The sequence below is a fragment of the Pan troglodytes genome, chromosome 6, assembly GCF_028858775.2.
Source record: "Pan troglodytes isolate AG18354 chromosome 6, NHGRI_mPanTro3-v2.0_pri, whole genome shotgun sequence".
Taxonomy (NCBI): Eukaryota; Metazoa; Chordata; class Mammalia; order Primates; family Hominidae; genus Pan; species Pan troglodytes.
This window is the reverse complement of record NC_072404.2, coordinates 27379534-27394784: the sequence shown is the minus strand read 5'-3', so window position 1 is coordinate 27394784 and position 15251 is coordinate 27379534. Positions and strand designations below refer to the sequence as shown.

The 15251-nt window shown below is 37.6% G+C and overlaps 1 protein-coding gene across 1 annotated transcript in view; it reads right to left on the bottom strand.

The window, feature by feature from the left end:
• The window catches only part of DNAH11 (dynein axonemal heavy chain 11), a 363428-nt gene that overhangs the window by 334663 nt on the left and 13514 nt on the right, over positions 1-15251 (bottom strand). Inside the window, exons 3-7 of the mRNA XM_063815260.1 lie at positions 12765-12961; positions 11971-12160; positions 10593-10692; positions 7363-7574; positions 1466-1696 (exon numbers count right to left, since the gene is read on the bottom strand). Coding sequence (XP_063671330.1) covers positions 1466-1696; positions 7363-7574; positions 10593-10692; positions 11971-12160; positions 12765-12961 — 930 coding nt within the window. The remainder of the gene's footprint in view (positions 1-1465; positions 1697-7362; positions 7575-10592; positions 10693-11970; positions 12161-12764; positions 12962-15251) is intronic.

The following is a 15251-nucleotide window of genomic DNA, read 5'->3' as shown; positions in this document are numbered from 1 at the left end:
ACTACATTGAGCAGCAAAATATTTTAAAGTTTCAAATCAAGAACATTTTGAAATGTTCAAAATCAATGAGTCAATGACAGAAAATAAACATTTTCATGACAGAAATAAGTATTTACTTAAACATAGTCATTGCTAATTTTTAAAATTACTCTCCCATTTGCATGTTTATTAAAAATTAACTCTCACTGGCCAGGCACAGGGCTCACGCTTGTAATCCCAGCACTTTGGGAGGCCGAGGCAGGAGGATCGCTTATGCCCAGGAGTTTGAAACCAACCTGGGCAACAAGGAAAGATCCTGTCTCTATGAAACATGAAAAAGTTAACTAGGCATGGTGGCGTGCACCTGTAGTCCCAGCTACTTGAGAAGCTGAGGCGGGAGGATCACTTGATCCAGGAGGTCAAGGCTGCAGCGAGCTGTGTTCACACCACTGCACCTCAGCCGGGGTGACAGAATGAGACCCTGTCTCTAAAAAAAAGAAAACAAAAACTATCTCGCAGTAGCAGCAACCTCTAATTTACCATAACTAGACATATAACTCCCCCAATTTTATATCTTCCTAAACGTAAGTCAGATCCCCAGGTAATATCCAAAACTCCTGTTTTCATCACCCCATACCCGGCAGTGAGTCTGCTTTATTGAAAGTGAGCCCAGGAAACTGTTAAGGAAGGCATATGTAAGCTGCCCTTCATTAGGTATCTCACATTCAGAGACAGAAGAGGCATTCAGGCTCATTTAAGTGATTATGAGAATTCTCAAGACATAAAGCTCTAATTTTGAATGGAATAAAACAAATCTTTATCAATGACAATGCCCAAAATTCTTAGAGCTTTACAAAGAAAACAAGGCAGTGTCATCAATTTAAACTTTTTTTTTTTTTTTAAACTAAGCCAATAGACACCATACAAATGTAAGAATGTGTAGGTTGTATGTGTTTAATTTTTGGTTTTAAGGTATTTGAAAACTTTTACACAGAGCACACACTTTTCTATGTTTTATATTTTTACAAATGGTTTTAATATTTTTGTAGTATAGCATATATTCATATACTAAAAAAGTGTGATAATTTAAATTATCCAATGGGTTTTAGGGTATGAAATACCAATTTTAAGCATTAAATATACTAAGTAAAAGTAGATTTATTTACAGAGGATGAGCTTACTGCTTCCTGATTTACAACTCTCTCCCAGATTAGTCAATTCTAAGAGTCACTGATACATAAAGAGATTTACTTATACTCAATGTAATAATGGAATCAAAAACGAACTTTTAAAAAATCCAAATTAAAGATTTAAAAAATGCCCTTGTATCATCATAGCACTGGCCTGCTGAGCTCCTTATGAGAATCACTGAGAAAGGAGACCTCCACCTATGATATAAAGTAAACTGTTCCATGAATCATGTGAAAAGCTACTGGCTTTTTGCACCCACCTTCAACATGAATAAATAAAATCAAAAAATAAATACCTCTATTTTTATTAAACGATCAAGAAACTTGTCAAATCTGCAAAACACCAGATGAGACTGGAAATCCCATGGTCTCAGCTTTCTTCCCATAAAGTAGCTTGCCAATTTTTTTCTATAGTTGAAAAAGGAGTTTTTGAAAGTCTTTAAGATGTTAACAGCCACCTGCAACTTTTCCAGTGACTCTTCTATTTCTCCCCTCAAAAGGTCCTCAGGTGAAAGGTAAGCTATTGCCTAGGATTTAATGAAAGGGAACAATGATCAAAACTATGTTTAACAGTTTTTCCCTGTAACCATCTCTGTTTGAAAGAATCATTTTTAAATGCCAGTATCTAAAGTTGGGCCAGCAATGCTGAAAGAAAGAAAGCACAAATTCTAGAAATTCAGCTACTTGGACTTCAATGACATACTTGTATAAGTTAGAATTACATACAGGAGACCCTACTATTTCTGGATTTTTACATTCTAGCAAATGACTAAATTGTTGCTAAGCCTCATTATATGACAACTGTCATGTAATTTGCATGACTGTGCCTGCCAGCAAATATTCTGAACAATCATTTTCTCATCTAAAGAATATATAAGCCAGACAAGGAAATCTATCAGAACATGAATTTTTAAAGTATGCTCACTTTACCTAGTAGTTCAGGGCCACTTGCAAAGAGAAAGAGCTGATTAGGAGTGTGTAACAGTGGAAATTCTTTCAAGTTAGCAAACTTCTCTTCTGGGGGCTCAAGTAACATTATAGGACATACAATCTAGTTGACGTGTGCCACATGAACTAGTTTTGAATAGAGGAAAAGAAAGGAAGAGAGGAGAAGGATAAAAGAAACGACTAGAAGACCCATGTGGCACTGGTCAAATTCTCATGGGATCAACCGACACTCCCAACTTCTTCTCTCTTCATATTTGGTATAAACATTCAGAATTCCCCTCTTCAAGGACCAAGAACCTCTGCATTCTGAAGGTTCTTTTGTATGCTACCTCTTCCTGACGCATCTTAACCTCATATAAATTATAGGTTTAATTTGTGTGCCTTCAATTTTGTGGTTGCTTAGAATGTTGTTCAAGATGTCAATGGATAATGTAATGAAAGCCCTGAGTTCAAAATAGCAGAGGGAAGCACTTCTTCCCTAAATGTAGGCATATGACCTTTCATTTCCCATTAATGAAAACAGTTTTACATGCAATATAGGCTCTGTGCCATGAATTTGTAAGGCAATAAGGAAATCATTCATTTAGTGTCTAAAACCCCTACTGATTAGACTCCTTCCCAATCTATGCTTTTATTTCCCTGTCAGGTTAGACAGAAAATTAACCTCCACATGAGGGTGCTATAACAGCAAGTCATTCAGGGCAGTGAAGAGAACCACCAGGAATCCCTTAGCAATGTGAGTTTTAAAAGAGTTTACACTTTGATATGGCATATGGTGTATTCCATATACCTTTATCTCTATGTATTCTTTATAGTAAATGTGTCTTTTTAGGATGCTGAAAAATCTATGGCAAACGACTCCATCTTTTGCTTGAGTGGCCCTTTCTGCTTTAGCAGCCCCCGTTACCTAATTACTTGTATGTAAAGTAACATCCCTAGGACAAGTCATGCTTAATGTTTATTCCTGTGCCTCCTGGCTGGCCCCTCACATAGATGAGACAATCATAGACAAAGAACCTCCTGTTCATACAGCCCACTGTTGAGTAAGGCCTCCTAAGATAGTACTTAATGTCCTAAATGAAAACACCCCGTCTGTCTCCTTGCATGGGGAGGCAGAATGTGTGAAGGAAAAAGCATGACCTGACGCAGGGGCTGGCTGTGACCCTACTAGGCGCCACAAACTACTTTTGTGATACTAGCTAAGTTGTCTCAGCGGATCTATTTCCTTAGCTGCAAAATGAGAGAAATGAATTAGGTGAACTTCAAAATCCCTTTTAGCTCATAAACTCTAAATTCTTTTCTACCTCTCACAGTACCCAGTCTGGAGCACGCCTAACCACACCAGCTCTATCATCTCACACTCAATGGTACCAGCACAAACAAGCTAAAAGCCACTAGATTTAGGATGAACTCGTCCCACTTCAGAGGTCTTATATACTAAAACACTGCTTACCAACTTATTTATCAATAAGCTTATGATCAATTAACCAATTTACCAATGATATTGTTAGTTTGAGGCTCGTCTCCCTGCTGCTGCTTCTCTATTCTTTTGCATGTGTTTTTACGGACTGTTATTTTAGCTCAGTCCTGACAGCTCCATTCCACACTCGACTACTCAGACTTTAACTCTTCCTCACCTAGGATCTTGTAGGTGACAATATCTACAATAGATACACCAAGCCATGGAATAGACAACGTAGTGTCTAGAGTGGTAATGACACACAAGGACCATGGAGTAGTGTCAAGTTACCAGAGAAGAAAGGCAAGGCATTAAGACCCCATTACCAAAGCCTGTGCTAGCACGCAAGGTGAACAGGTGATGCCTTTTATGTGTCTGGCCTAAATAATGATGTTAATGTTCACTGCTAGAAAACAAGAGAAAAGAAATACATTTGCTTTTAAAGTAACAAAGGGTTTCTGACTCTGACTGGCATTCCCGTCATAGGGTCAAGCATATAATGAAACTGAGTAAAGTAGATCAGAAACAACAGTGAACAGTGAAGGTCATGGTCATCTACACAGCACCTCTTCCACCTAAAGGGGCATTTGAAGCTACAGTCACTGGCTGCGCCTATGGGGATGGTGCAAGCACTGTAGCAAGATCTCTGAGTTTTCAGTGGAGGCTGAAATGCTGGCATTTAAATGAGATCTATCCAATTTAAGTATTAACAATTTTAAGTTAAAAATATTATACAAAATAAAAACACTGCATTGATCTTTGGGCCAAATGAGCTGATGGCATGTCAGCTTATGACCTCTAATATGTAACATAGGAAGGGTTTGAATTTTCACAAAAACTTGATCAATAAATTCATGAAAGCAAAGAACATGTAGGTGACAAGAGGAAATACAATTATAGAAAACATAAAATGTGTAATCACACATATATCATACAAGGTACAAATTTAAAAACATGTTACCACTAGATACCCAATAAATGACCCCAAATTTTTTTAAAGATGGCAATGCTCCAAGTTGACAGGTCATAGTGAAAGCTTTTACACATTGATAATAACAATGTAATTGATATAACCTTTTAGAAAATAATTTGAAAGTATTAAATATTGCTCAAGAGCCACGAAAAGATTGTACCCTTTGACCAACATCAGGAATTTACAGTAAGCCAATCATTCCAGTCAAAAGAGGGGATCTTTGTATAGTTTTTTCTGCATATTGTTTACAATCAAGGAGGCTGGAAGCAACTTACATATACAGCAATAACAAAATAATCTTTCAACAAGTTAGTACAAAATTGTATGCATGATAAAATGTATAAATATAGGTAAGTTTGGGAGGAAGGAAAAATAAAAATGCTTTAATAATAGAGTGATAAAACTCCAGAACCATTTCCAATGTTCCAACATCATGCAATGAGAATATTTTACAATTATCATTAGCATACCATGTATTAGGTCACATTCGGACATTAAAAAAACTTATTTTAAAATATGGAGCATGGTATAACGGGTGAGAACTCTATTGTTGACTTGCTGGGTTGGAGAGTTACTTATCTTCTTAGGCTTCAGTGTTTTTTTTTTTTCATTATAAAATGAAGCTACTAATAATACCTATGTCATAGTGTTGCTATGAGGGTTTAACTTTTGAATTTTTGTAAAGGGCTTGGAAAAGCTCCTGAACAAAATAAGTACTATATAATATTTGTTAAATAACTATATAAAAGTAGTAAAATTGGTGGCAGGGTGGTTAGTGCTTCAGGGAACCAGCTATGGACATTGGCTAATTGTTAACTTTTGACTCCTAACATGTTGGGCATATTTACCACAAAGTCTGAAATCTGCCGTTCATAGAATCAAAGGAATCGGGTCAATGAAACCTTTGGATAGAAGCCAGAACTAAGGAACAAGAGAAGCCACATTATTTTATCAGGAGCTTGGCAGACTCTGGCTGTTGAAAGACTAGAAGCCAGGGATGAGAAGTTTACAGGCTTACGGGTAACTAGGACTTAAAATTAAGTCACCTATGCCAACAAATGGTCTCCTCTGTGATTCATAAGTTAGGAAGGATTTGCAGTGAAACAGTTTCAATTATTCTCAAAATGAGAAACAGGTCCCTAAAAAGGGGTTTGGGGGAAGTGGTGGTCGTAGTCTTTGGCCCTGCAACAGGGATTGTGGTGTTTTACATAGAGACCCGAGCCATTAGGACCCAGGGAACCTGTTTAACAAAAGGGCAAAACTGAGTTTGCCCAACAGAGTAACAGATATTGAACAAAACCAGAGGAGATGATGGTAAAACATAGCAAGGAATCGACCTGTTGTTATCTCCTACCAACAGCCGCAACTAGCCTGTAAGTCAATAGTTTGGGCAAAAGAACAAAAGGCAACTAACATTTACTGAGCCTCGATTAAACACCGAGCACTACGCTGGGCATTTCACTTAGGTTATCTTTGAATCCTCGCAATAGCCATGGACTAGGCATTATCCCCACTGATAGATGTGGGAACTGAGGAGTAATTTAACTTCCCTTATGTGAGAAAATCAGATTTGAATCCAGGTTGGTCTAGGTCCAAAGCCTTTCCCACACACCACTCTATCTTTTCAGAATCAGAGAGGGAAGAGAGATGAAAAATATTAACAATGCAACCTCATACTCCAAAAATTCTAAGCTGCAAGTCTGCAGACCTGTTCTTTGGTCTGGCTTTCCTCCTAACTTCTCAGGGAAATTGAGCAAATAACATCATTTTTCAAGTCTTGGTTAATTCATTTGAAAAATATCTGAATTGTGTCCATTCAAATTGATAAATATTGAAAGCCTAACTCCCAATGTGACTGTATCTGGATATAGGGTCTTTAGGAGGTAACTGTGATTAAATGAGGTTGTAAAGATGGGGCCTTAATCCGAGAGGACTGTGGTCTTATAAGAGGAAGATGGCCAAGTGAGGACACAGTGAGAAGGCAGCCAGCCATCAGCAAGCCAGGAAGAGGGCCCCCACCAGAATCTGAGCACGCTGGCACTCTCACCTGAGACTTTCAGCCTCTAGAACTGTGAGAAAATAAATTTCTGATGTTTAACCTACCCAGTCCATAGTACTTTGCTATGGCAGCCTGAGAAGATTAAGACTAAGTGGTTCCAAATAAGAACCACTGGATTATGTAGCATCCAAGTATCTTTTACCTCTCAAATTATGTAATACCCTCTGGTACTGTGAACATGGAAGAATCCACATTCACACAGACAGGATGAGGACACAGAGGAAGGTGGTCCTTTTTTTAATTTTTTTTTTTTAACATTTTGCAGGTTGAGTAAGGAATAGAGACACAATTATAAAAGAGATTTTAAAAGATCAGCAATGAATCAGAATTTTTTCAATACAATTCTACTACTTTTTTAGGATTTTCTTTTTGCCAGATGCTCTTAACTTACCACATTTTCCAAAAGGCTTTTATCAGCCAGTGTTTCTGTGAAAACCGAAGGGAAGGCTACAAAGAAGGTACTACACATGTCTGTCTTTTGCTGGAAGCTGCCTTAAAGCCTTTTGAAGAAAGGTACAGATGTTAAACAAAACCAAGCAACAACTTGTCCTTTGATTATGTCTGACTTATTTTCATAGCTTCCTGCCATTTAGGATTAAAAGGTTACCTGGCCTTTGTTACCAAAAATGTCCTTTCTGAAAAAAGAAAAAGAAAGATGGTGTTCTTACTGTATACTAGATTATTCTTCACTAGTCTCGTAAAACCTACCTCACAGCAACAATTCTTATTGTTCCTGTTTTTTGATGCTTCATACCTGGTTAATGAAGAGATTACAAAACTCTTGCAATAAAACTATAACCCGAGCTGGGGTGTTATAAAACTTGGAATGACTCCAAATCAGACAGATGGTATGAAATAATGGAGCGATTAATATGCGTGTCTGTGGGAATTCCGTCTCCTGGAGACACTGGATGTGTCTCCTCAGAGGTCTCAGGTAAAGTTCCACATCTTGGGCTTCGAGAAGAGCTGAAAGCAAAGAACCATCATTAACGTGATTCTGGTTTTTTTTTTTTTTTTTTTTTCTAAATTCACTTTACATGTAGAAGAGAGCCATGTAAAACAACATGGCCACACTTAAATGTTGTCATAGTTCCCTTTACATTACTTATCCTACAATCTACACACGAGCAATTTGGAAGACTTATACGCTGTCCATCTGTAACTGAGTCATTTGGGAGAGCACTGATCTAGTTACCCACATAGCATAAATAAATTGTGATGGAAAACCCAAGGGGAAAATACCCCTGGAGTCTAAAGAAATTTACTCAATCCTGTGGAAACTGTGGGAATAAAACCTCTCTGCAATGTTGTCACTTTATGGCTTGGATTACAAACTTCATCACTAGAATGTTAATTCCTTCTAGGAACTTGGTATGAGCACAATTGAATTGTTTACTCTCTCATTCCAGTTTCCTATGACAGTAACTCATGCAACGATTGAGAAAAATTATATCATTAATAAAGGTTTAACTTAAAATTGTTAAGTACAGTGATGAAAGGATTTTGAAACTCGACAGAGGTGAGGTTGTAAAACATCATGAATGTACTAAAACTGGAATGAATTATATACTTTAAAATTGTTAATTTTATGTTATGTGAAGTTTATTTCAATAGAACAAATGTTAAGCATGGTAAATATTTTTTTAAATGCTATAGCAGGCCAGGTGCAATGGTTCATGCTTGTAATCCCAGCACTTCGGAAGGATTAGTTGAGTCTAGGAATTCAAAACCAGCCTGGGCAGGATAGCAAGACCCCATCTCTACAAAAAACTTAAAAATTAGCTGGGCATGGTAGCAGTTGCCTGTGGTCCCAGCTCCTCAGGAGGCTGAGGTGGAAGGATCACTTGAGCCTGGGAGGTCGAGGCTGCAGTGAGCCATGATCATACCACTGCACTCCAGCCTGGGCAACAAGCAAGACCCTGTCTCCAAAACAGAAAAAGGAAGAAAAAAATCAAACAAAAAATGCTATAGATATGAAAAAAAATTTAAATATTTAACCCTCATTAATGACTGCTTAATTGAATCCAAAGTTTTCTCTTGCTTAGCACTGGTCTTTTTAATATACCCTAAATGGATCTCCATGAGATTCCATTTTGCTCCCAAGGCTACAAATACCCTTGATGAACTGAGAACAAATTTTATTATGAAAGTAGGGAACAAAGTCAAGTAAATTCTAGTTTTTGTTGTTAACCCAAAAGACTTGTGTCAAGAACAAAAAAAACCCTGCTGAATTTTGTCACCAGGAGTCAAGGATGAACCCAGACACTTGATGTGTAACCAATTAATCTGTCTGTGTAACCAGTTAATCTGTCTATGTAACAATAAAGCCCTGAGAATAAAAAGAATGTTCAGGAATTATTTTCTTTCCCAGATGTACTCATGTTTCAAAATTACTATTTTTATCAATGTTTATGTCAAAATTATATAATCGTATCTAGTAGGTAAGTGCCCTTAAATATTAAGTGTCCTTAAAATGTGATCAGCATGTGTGGTGACTCCACAATGCCTGAAGTGCGTCTTTGAGAAGAGCTTTCTTCCTTCAACTTGACCATGAGTTTGAGCCACTTGTTCTATTGAGAAGTGTTTTTTTCCTGAATCTCCAGGCCACACATGCATAAGGCTCAGAGGACCCCTGGGATTCATTCCTGCAGAATCTGTATCCAGAGAAAATTTTCATCCTATGCTAACACAGAAAAAAAAAATGCCAACAGCTTCTATTTATTGAACCATACTTACTACATGTCTAGTACCTTGCATAGTGTATAATATGCTATCCCTAACCCAGTGATTCTCAACCAGGAGAAATCTTGCCCCCAGGGAACATTTGGCCATGTCTGGAGACATTTATGATCATCACAACAGGGATGGGGCCAGCAGGTAAAGGCCAGAGATACTGCTAAATATCCTACAATATGTAAGATGGCCCCCCACAACAAAAAAATTATCTAACCCAAAATGTTGATCATGACAAGATTGAGAAATACTAAATCCACATAGCAACTCTTCAAGGAAGGTGTTAATAGGCCAATTTGGCCAATGAAAAACCAGAGGCTTAGCAAATTTAAAATGCTCAGTAAGCAGGGTTGGGACAGGAATTCAGATCTTACAGAGCCCCTGCTGTATATATTCCTCCTTATCTTATGCCCTCTTTTTAAACAGAATTCATGCAGAAAACCCTAAAGATATATTAAAACATTTTTGAAGTGAATTTTCAGTATTTCCTAACTTTCCAAATGTCACGTGGGAAAAAATAAACTTTTTAATGTTAGAAACAAAAAAAAGTTACTTGTCCATATTATCTCCAATTTTATTATTTAAAACCACAGTATCATGTATATCCATAACTAAATGCTTATACATGTGCAAAGAAACATGAACAGAAATCAAGGAACTGAGCAGGGTTGTCATCTTCGGGTGGGGCTGAAACTAGAGAGTGGAAGGACAAGGATGGTGAGAAGACTTTCGACTGGATATCATTTTATGATTCCTGGTTTGTAACAAGATGCATGCATTGTCTATTCAAAGTTCAACAAACCCTCCACTCTGTACATTTAATCTTCACCAAAACTTCAATGATGGCTTTGAGTGTTTGCAAGTTAAATAACTGGTTACCAAGCACACTCAGAGAACTGAACTGATGAATAACTAGACTCACCATAGCCCAATCTGTTGATTGGAAAACCTCTATCCAGACTTATTTTTTTTTTTCCTCTGAATGAAGGCCTCACTCCTCCACAAACATTCTAATTAAAATTTCAATCTGGAGCCATTTTGGCAGGTACTACTATATACCAGATAAACTAAAAGTAGTTTAGTATGGGTGGAGAATATAGTACAAAGGGTGAGATGAATTTATCATTAGAAGAGCCAAGAGCAATCACTCCACGAACATGGCGGAAGGGTAAATATCAAGGCCGAGCAGGCAGGGGCTGGATCATGAGCAGATGGTGATACTGATGCCAGGCTGAGGAACAAGAGTCTTACCATTTTCCACAGCCAGAAAAATGTCCTTCAGAGTAGGAAAATAGCTGCTTTGTTTAGTTGTCAGGATCTTAACCATTTTGAGGACAATAGGTGCCTGAAGCTAAGTTAAAGGAAAAAAAGAAGAACTTTAATAAATATAAACTCGATTACTAAATACATGCATTCTGTAATAAAATATTTAAATTCCATTTCACTCACAAGTGATACAGTATTTAACACTCAAAGTTATATCTGGTTTCCAGTTGAAAATAATTTTAAAAATACATTTTTTTCTTAGCCTTGTATTTTATTTTGCATTTAGGTTTTTAAATTTGGATATATATTATTATATGTGATAGTTATAATTGAGTGTCAACTTGATTGGATTGAAGGATGCAAAGTATTGTTCCTGGGTGTGTCTGTGAGGGTGTTGCCAAAGGAGACTAACATTTTGAGTCAATGGACTGGGAGAGGCAGACTCACCCTCAATCTGGGTGGGCACCATCTAATCAGCTGCCAGAGCAGCAAGAATAGAGCAGGCAGGAGAAGATGGAAAAGCAGACTTCCTGAGTCTTCTGGCCTTCATCCTTCTCCCATGCTGGATGCTTCCTGCCCTTGAACATCAGAATCCAAGTTCTTCAGCTTTTGGACTCTTGGACTTACACCAGTGGTTTGCCAGGGGCTGTTGGGCCTTTGGCCACAGACTGAAGGCTGTACTGTTGGCTTCACTACTTTTGAGGTTTTGGGACTCAGACTGATTCACAACTGGCTCCCTTGCTCCTCAACTACAGACGGCCTATTGTAGAATTTTACCTTGTGATCCTGTGAGTCAATTCTCCTTAATCAACTCCCTTTCATATATACATATATCCTATTAGTTGATCCATCTGGAGAACCTAATATATTATATATGTAAAATATTAATTTTTCCATATAAAATTTCTGTTTCAGAAAATCTCCAAAAGACACGTGAATGGATGTCTTAACTTTTAGAACCTTAAGTAAGTAATTTGTATGGCAAGCACCCAGCAGAGGAACCAAAGTTAGTCTTTCCAAAGCTGTGTCTCTCTACCAAGCAAGACCTCACTCCTTCCCAAATCAATTAAGTTGACTAATTAAATTTTCCAGTCTTCAACACTTCCCTGGGTAAGTACTGCTCTTCCAAGGTAGCACAATATTTCCAATCATCTCAAATGCTGTCAAAATATTCTCAGAAAGGCAAAGTTACTTTAAATTAATGTCAAAAGTGCACACCACACATACAGAACTCTGGATTAAGAAAAGAGGGCAGACCAGTAAATTATACAAAGACAGTGTGTTAAATCTTTAAAACTATTGGTCATTGCAGCTCAGGAGACTTTGCTAATTTAATTTACAATTTCTAGGGCTATCTACTTACTTGATCATAAATGCATGACAGATTTTCTCTCCTCATCATCCAGAAATCTAGTTCTGCTTGAGGAGACAAGTGAAGACCATTCAACAAACGCTGCACTGAATCTCTTTCTATAATTTCTTGGATTTGATGTGACCATTCAATAACCACAGATTCAATTGCATGAAGTATTATCCTTTCATTTGACGGTGGCCTACAAACATTAAGATAATAAAATAATTCAAAGATGAATCATTTTATCCAAAGACATAGACTTTAATAGTTATTTTAGGCATCCATAAACTAGTTTCCTAAAAATAAATTCTTGAAAATCCATTATTTTTATGGTCTTGATTTGAGTTGTGGGGTTACGTTATTCTGTCAGTGACATAACTCTAACCTCAAAAAACACTGTTAAAGAATTATATCCTCAAAAACTATTTTACTAAAGGAATAATGTTACTGGCATGGCAATTACTACAGTTTGCTTTTTGTATAATTTGCTTTTTAAAAGCATACTTCAAAAGGAAATAATTCACATGGTGTTTCTGCACTTATTTTAAAAATATGATGTAGCTGTAATTCTCTATTTGCTAATGGGTTTGCTAGGGGTATGATATTAAATGGGTATGCTGACTTTCCATTTTATTTTATTTGTGGAGATGAGATCTCACTATGCTGCCCAGGCTAGTCTTGAACTCCTGGGATCAAGCAACCCTCCCACCTCAGCCTCCAAATTGCTGGGATTATAGGCGTGAGCCACCGTGCTGGCCTGGCTCTCCACTTTAATATCCTGTATATATTGTACTGTTACGTACTTGTTCTCTGAACAATTCTGATCCAGATCAATCTTTCCTGCAACAGTGGGAATTGGTAGAAGAGTTCTTCTAGACATTTTGCCCCTAAAAATATACATCTTCTTTTTCATGACTTCTATGTGATATTCCATATCTTGTGAAGTAAAACAGGACCAGGACTTATGGTTGTTCTTATTAGAAAGAACTGGCACTAAAATCTAGAGAAAGAGAAACATTGTTAAAAGCAGTTAAATTAATTTACAGACAATGTATTCCTTCAAAGATTTTCTTGTACAAAATTGGCAACAAAACTGTCCAATTTCATAAATATCAGCCAATGATATCAAATCTACAAAGAGAGGATAAAGTCAGTGACCCATTTAGATTTAATCAATTAGACATAAATTCTGTCAAAGTGGAATTAGCATACTGCTTGTTCATTCATTTACCCATTTATCAAACATTTGTGGAGGTTCCCAATAACTCAAACACTGCATGAAATAAGCAGCTATGTCAAGTAGGTAAACTGCCCTCATGATGCAAACTGAGCACACTGGCAGGCACATTAATGAAAACAATCTTTCTGAATCATATGGAAGCTAGAAGTAAATTAATCTTCTCAAGCCCTAGGTGGCATCCCAGAGGATTAAAGTTTGGGTAGTCAGAAAGATGTTTATTCAGCCACATGGACCTTATTCAGAACTCCTTCTACCATGAAACGGGAAACATCAATGAAACTATGTGAAAACTCTGAAAAAGTATTTTTCCTATTTCTAGAGCCTGGCATATATTATGTAATTAATAAGAGAATGCTGCATTAATGAAGTTGGTCTCTTCTTGCTTTCCCTTCAAGTATCTACTCATTTTAAACATTTTTTCATTTTTCTGATATAATCTATGTATAATCTGTCCAGTTTATAAACATTTTACTATAAAACTTGAATTAGCCAAAATGCTCAGAAAATGTTTATTCTACCTTTTTAGAGTTTAGTTTGACGATACAATCTTCTAGTTAACTAAAAAGCTGAAAATTCACTTTCATTTTTGAATGGTGTTGAAACAAATGTCTCCAAATATTATTATTACCTTTTCCTACTTAGCACCCATTACATGTCAAGCTAGTAATACAGAGATTAGTACAAGATAGTCCCTGCCCTCAGTGAGCTCAGTAGGTGACATCCTGGAACTATGATAGTCAAGATAAGAACTGCCATGATTAGAGGTATGTCCAGGATGCATATGAAAACACGGGAGAAATATCTGCCTCTGGGAGAGAATGGTATTAAGAAAGACTTGCCAGAAAAGTTGTTACTTGGTTTGAATCTTTAAGATGAAAGAACAGGGCAAGGCAGGTGTTATGGTGTGAATATGTGTCCTCTGAAAATTCATATATTGAAATCCTAACCCCCAAAATGATGGTATTAGGAGGTGGAGTGTTTGGGAGGTGTATTTGTCATGAAGGCTGAGTCCTCATGAATGGGATTAGTGTCTCTATAAAATAGGACCAATGGAGCTTGTTCGCCCCTTCCACCATGTGAAGACACAGCTAGAAGGGGCCGTCTACAAACCATGAAGCAGCCTTCAGACACCCGAATTCACTACTGGCTTGATTTTGAACTTCCAGCTCCAGAACTGTGAGAAATAAATGTCCAGTATTGATACACCATCAAGTCTGTGGTATTTTGTGATAGCAACCTGAATAGAGTAAGACAACAAGCATTCCAGAAATTAGAACACTGATAAAAAGCATGGGGACTCAGGGAGTATGGTGCTTGTAGGAAACTGCCAGTTTGACCATCCTGGAAATAGAGCCAGTACCCCTGAGAGAAATGGCAATACTTGTGCTGTGAGGAAGGCAGGGGTAGTTTGTTAAGAACTCTGCAAACAGGCTGAAGAGTTTAGGTTTAAGCAAATTAACACAGGAACAGAAAAACCAAATACTGTATGTTCTCACTTTTTTTTTTTTGAGACAGAGTCTCACTTTGTCACTGAGGCTGAAGTGCAGTGGCAAGATCTCGGGTCACTCCATCCTCCATGTCTCCTGGGTTCAAGCAATTCTCCTGCCTCAGCCTCCCGAGTAGCCAGGATTACAAGCATGTGCCACCATGCCCAGCTAGTTTTCGTATTTTAGTAGAGACGAGATTTTGCAATGTTGGTCAGGCTGGTTTCAAACTCCTGGCCTCAAGTTATCTGCCCACATTGGCCTCCCAAAGTGGTAGGACCACAGGTGCGAGCCACCGCACCTGGCCATGCATGTTCTCACTTATATTAATAACTAGGAGCTAAACACTGAGTACACATGGGCACAAAGAAAGGAACAACAGACACTGTGGCCTTCTTGAGGGTGGAGGGTGGAAGGAGGGTGAGGACTAAAGAACTACCTATCAGATACTATGCTGATTACCTGGGTAACAAACTCTCTGTATACCAAACTCCCATGATGCACAATTTACCCAGGTAACAAACCAGTACATGCACCCCCTGAATCTAAGATAAAAATTGGAAAGA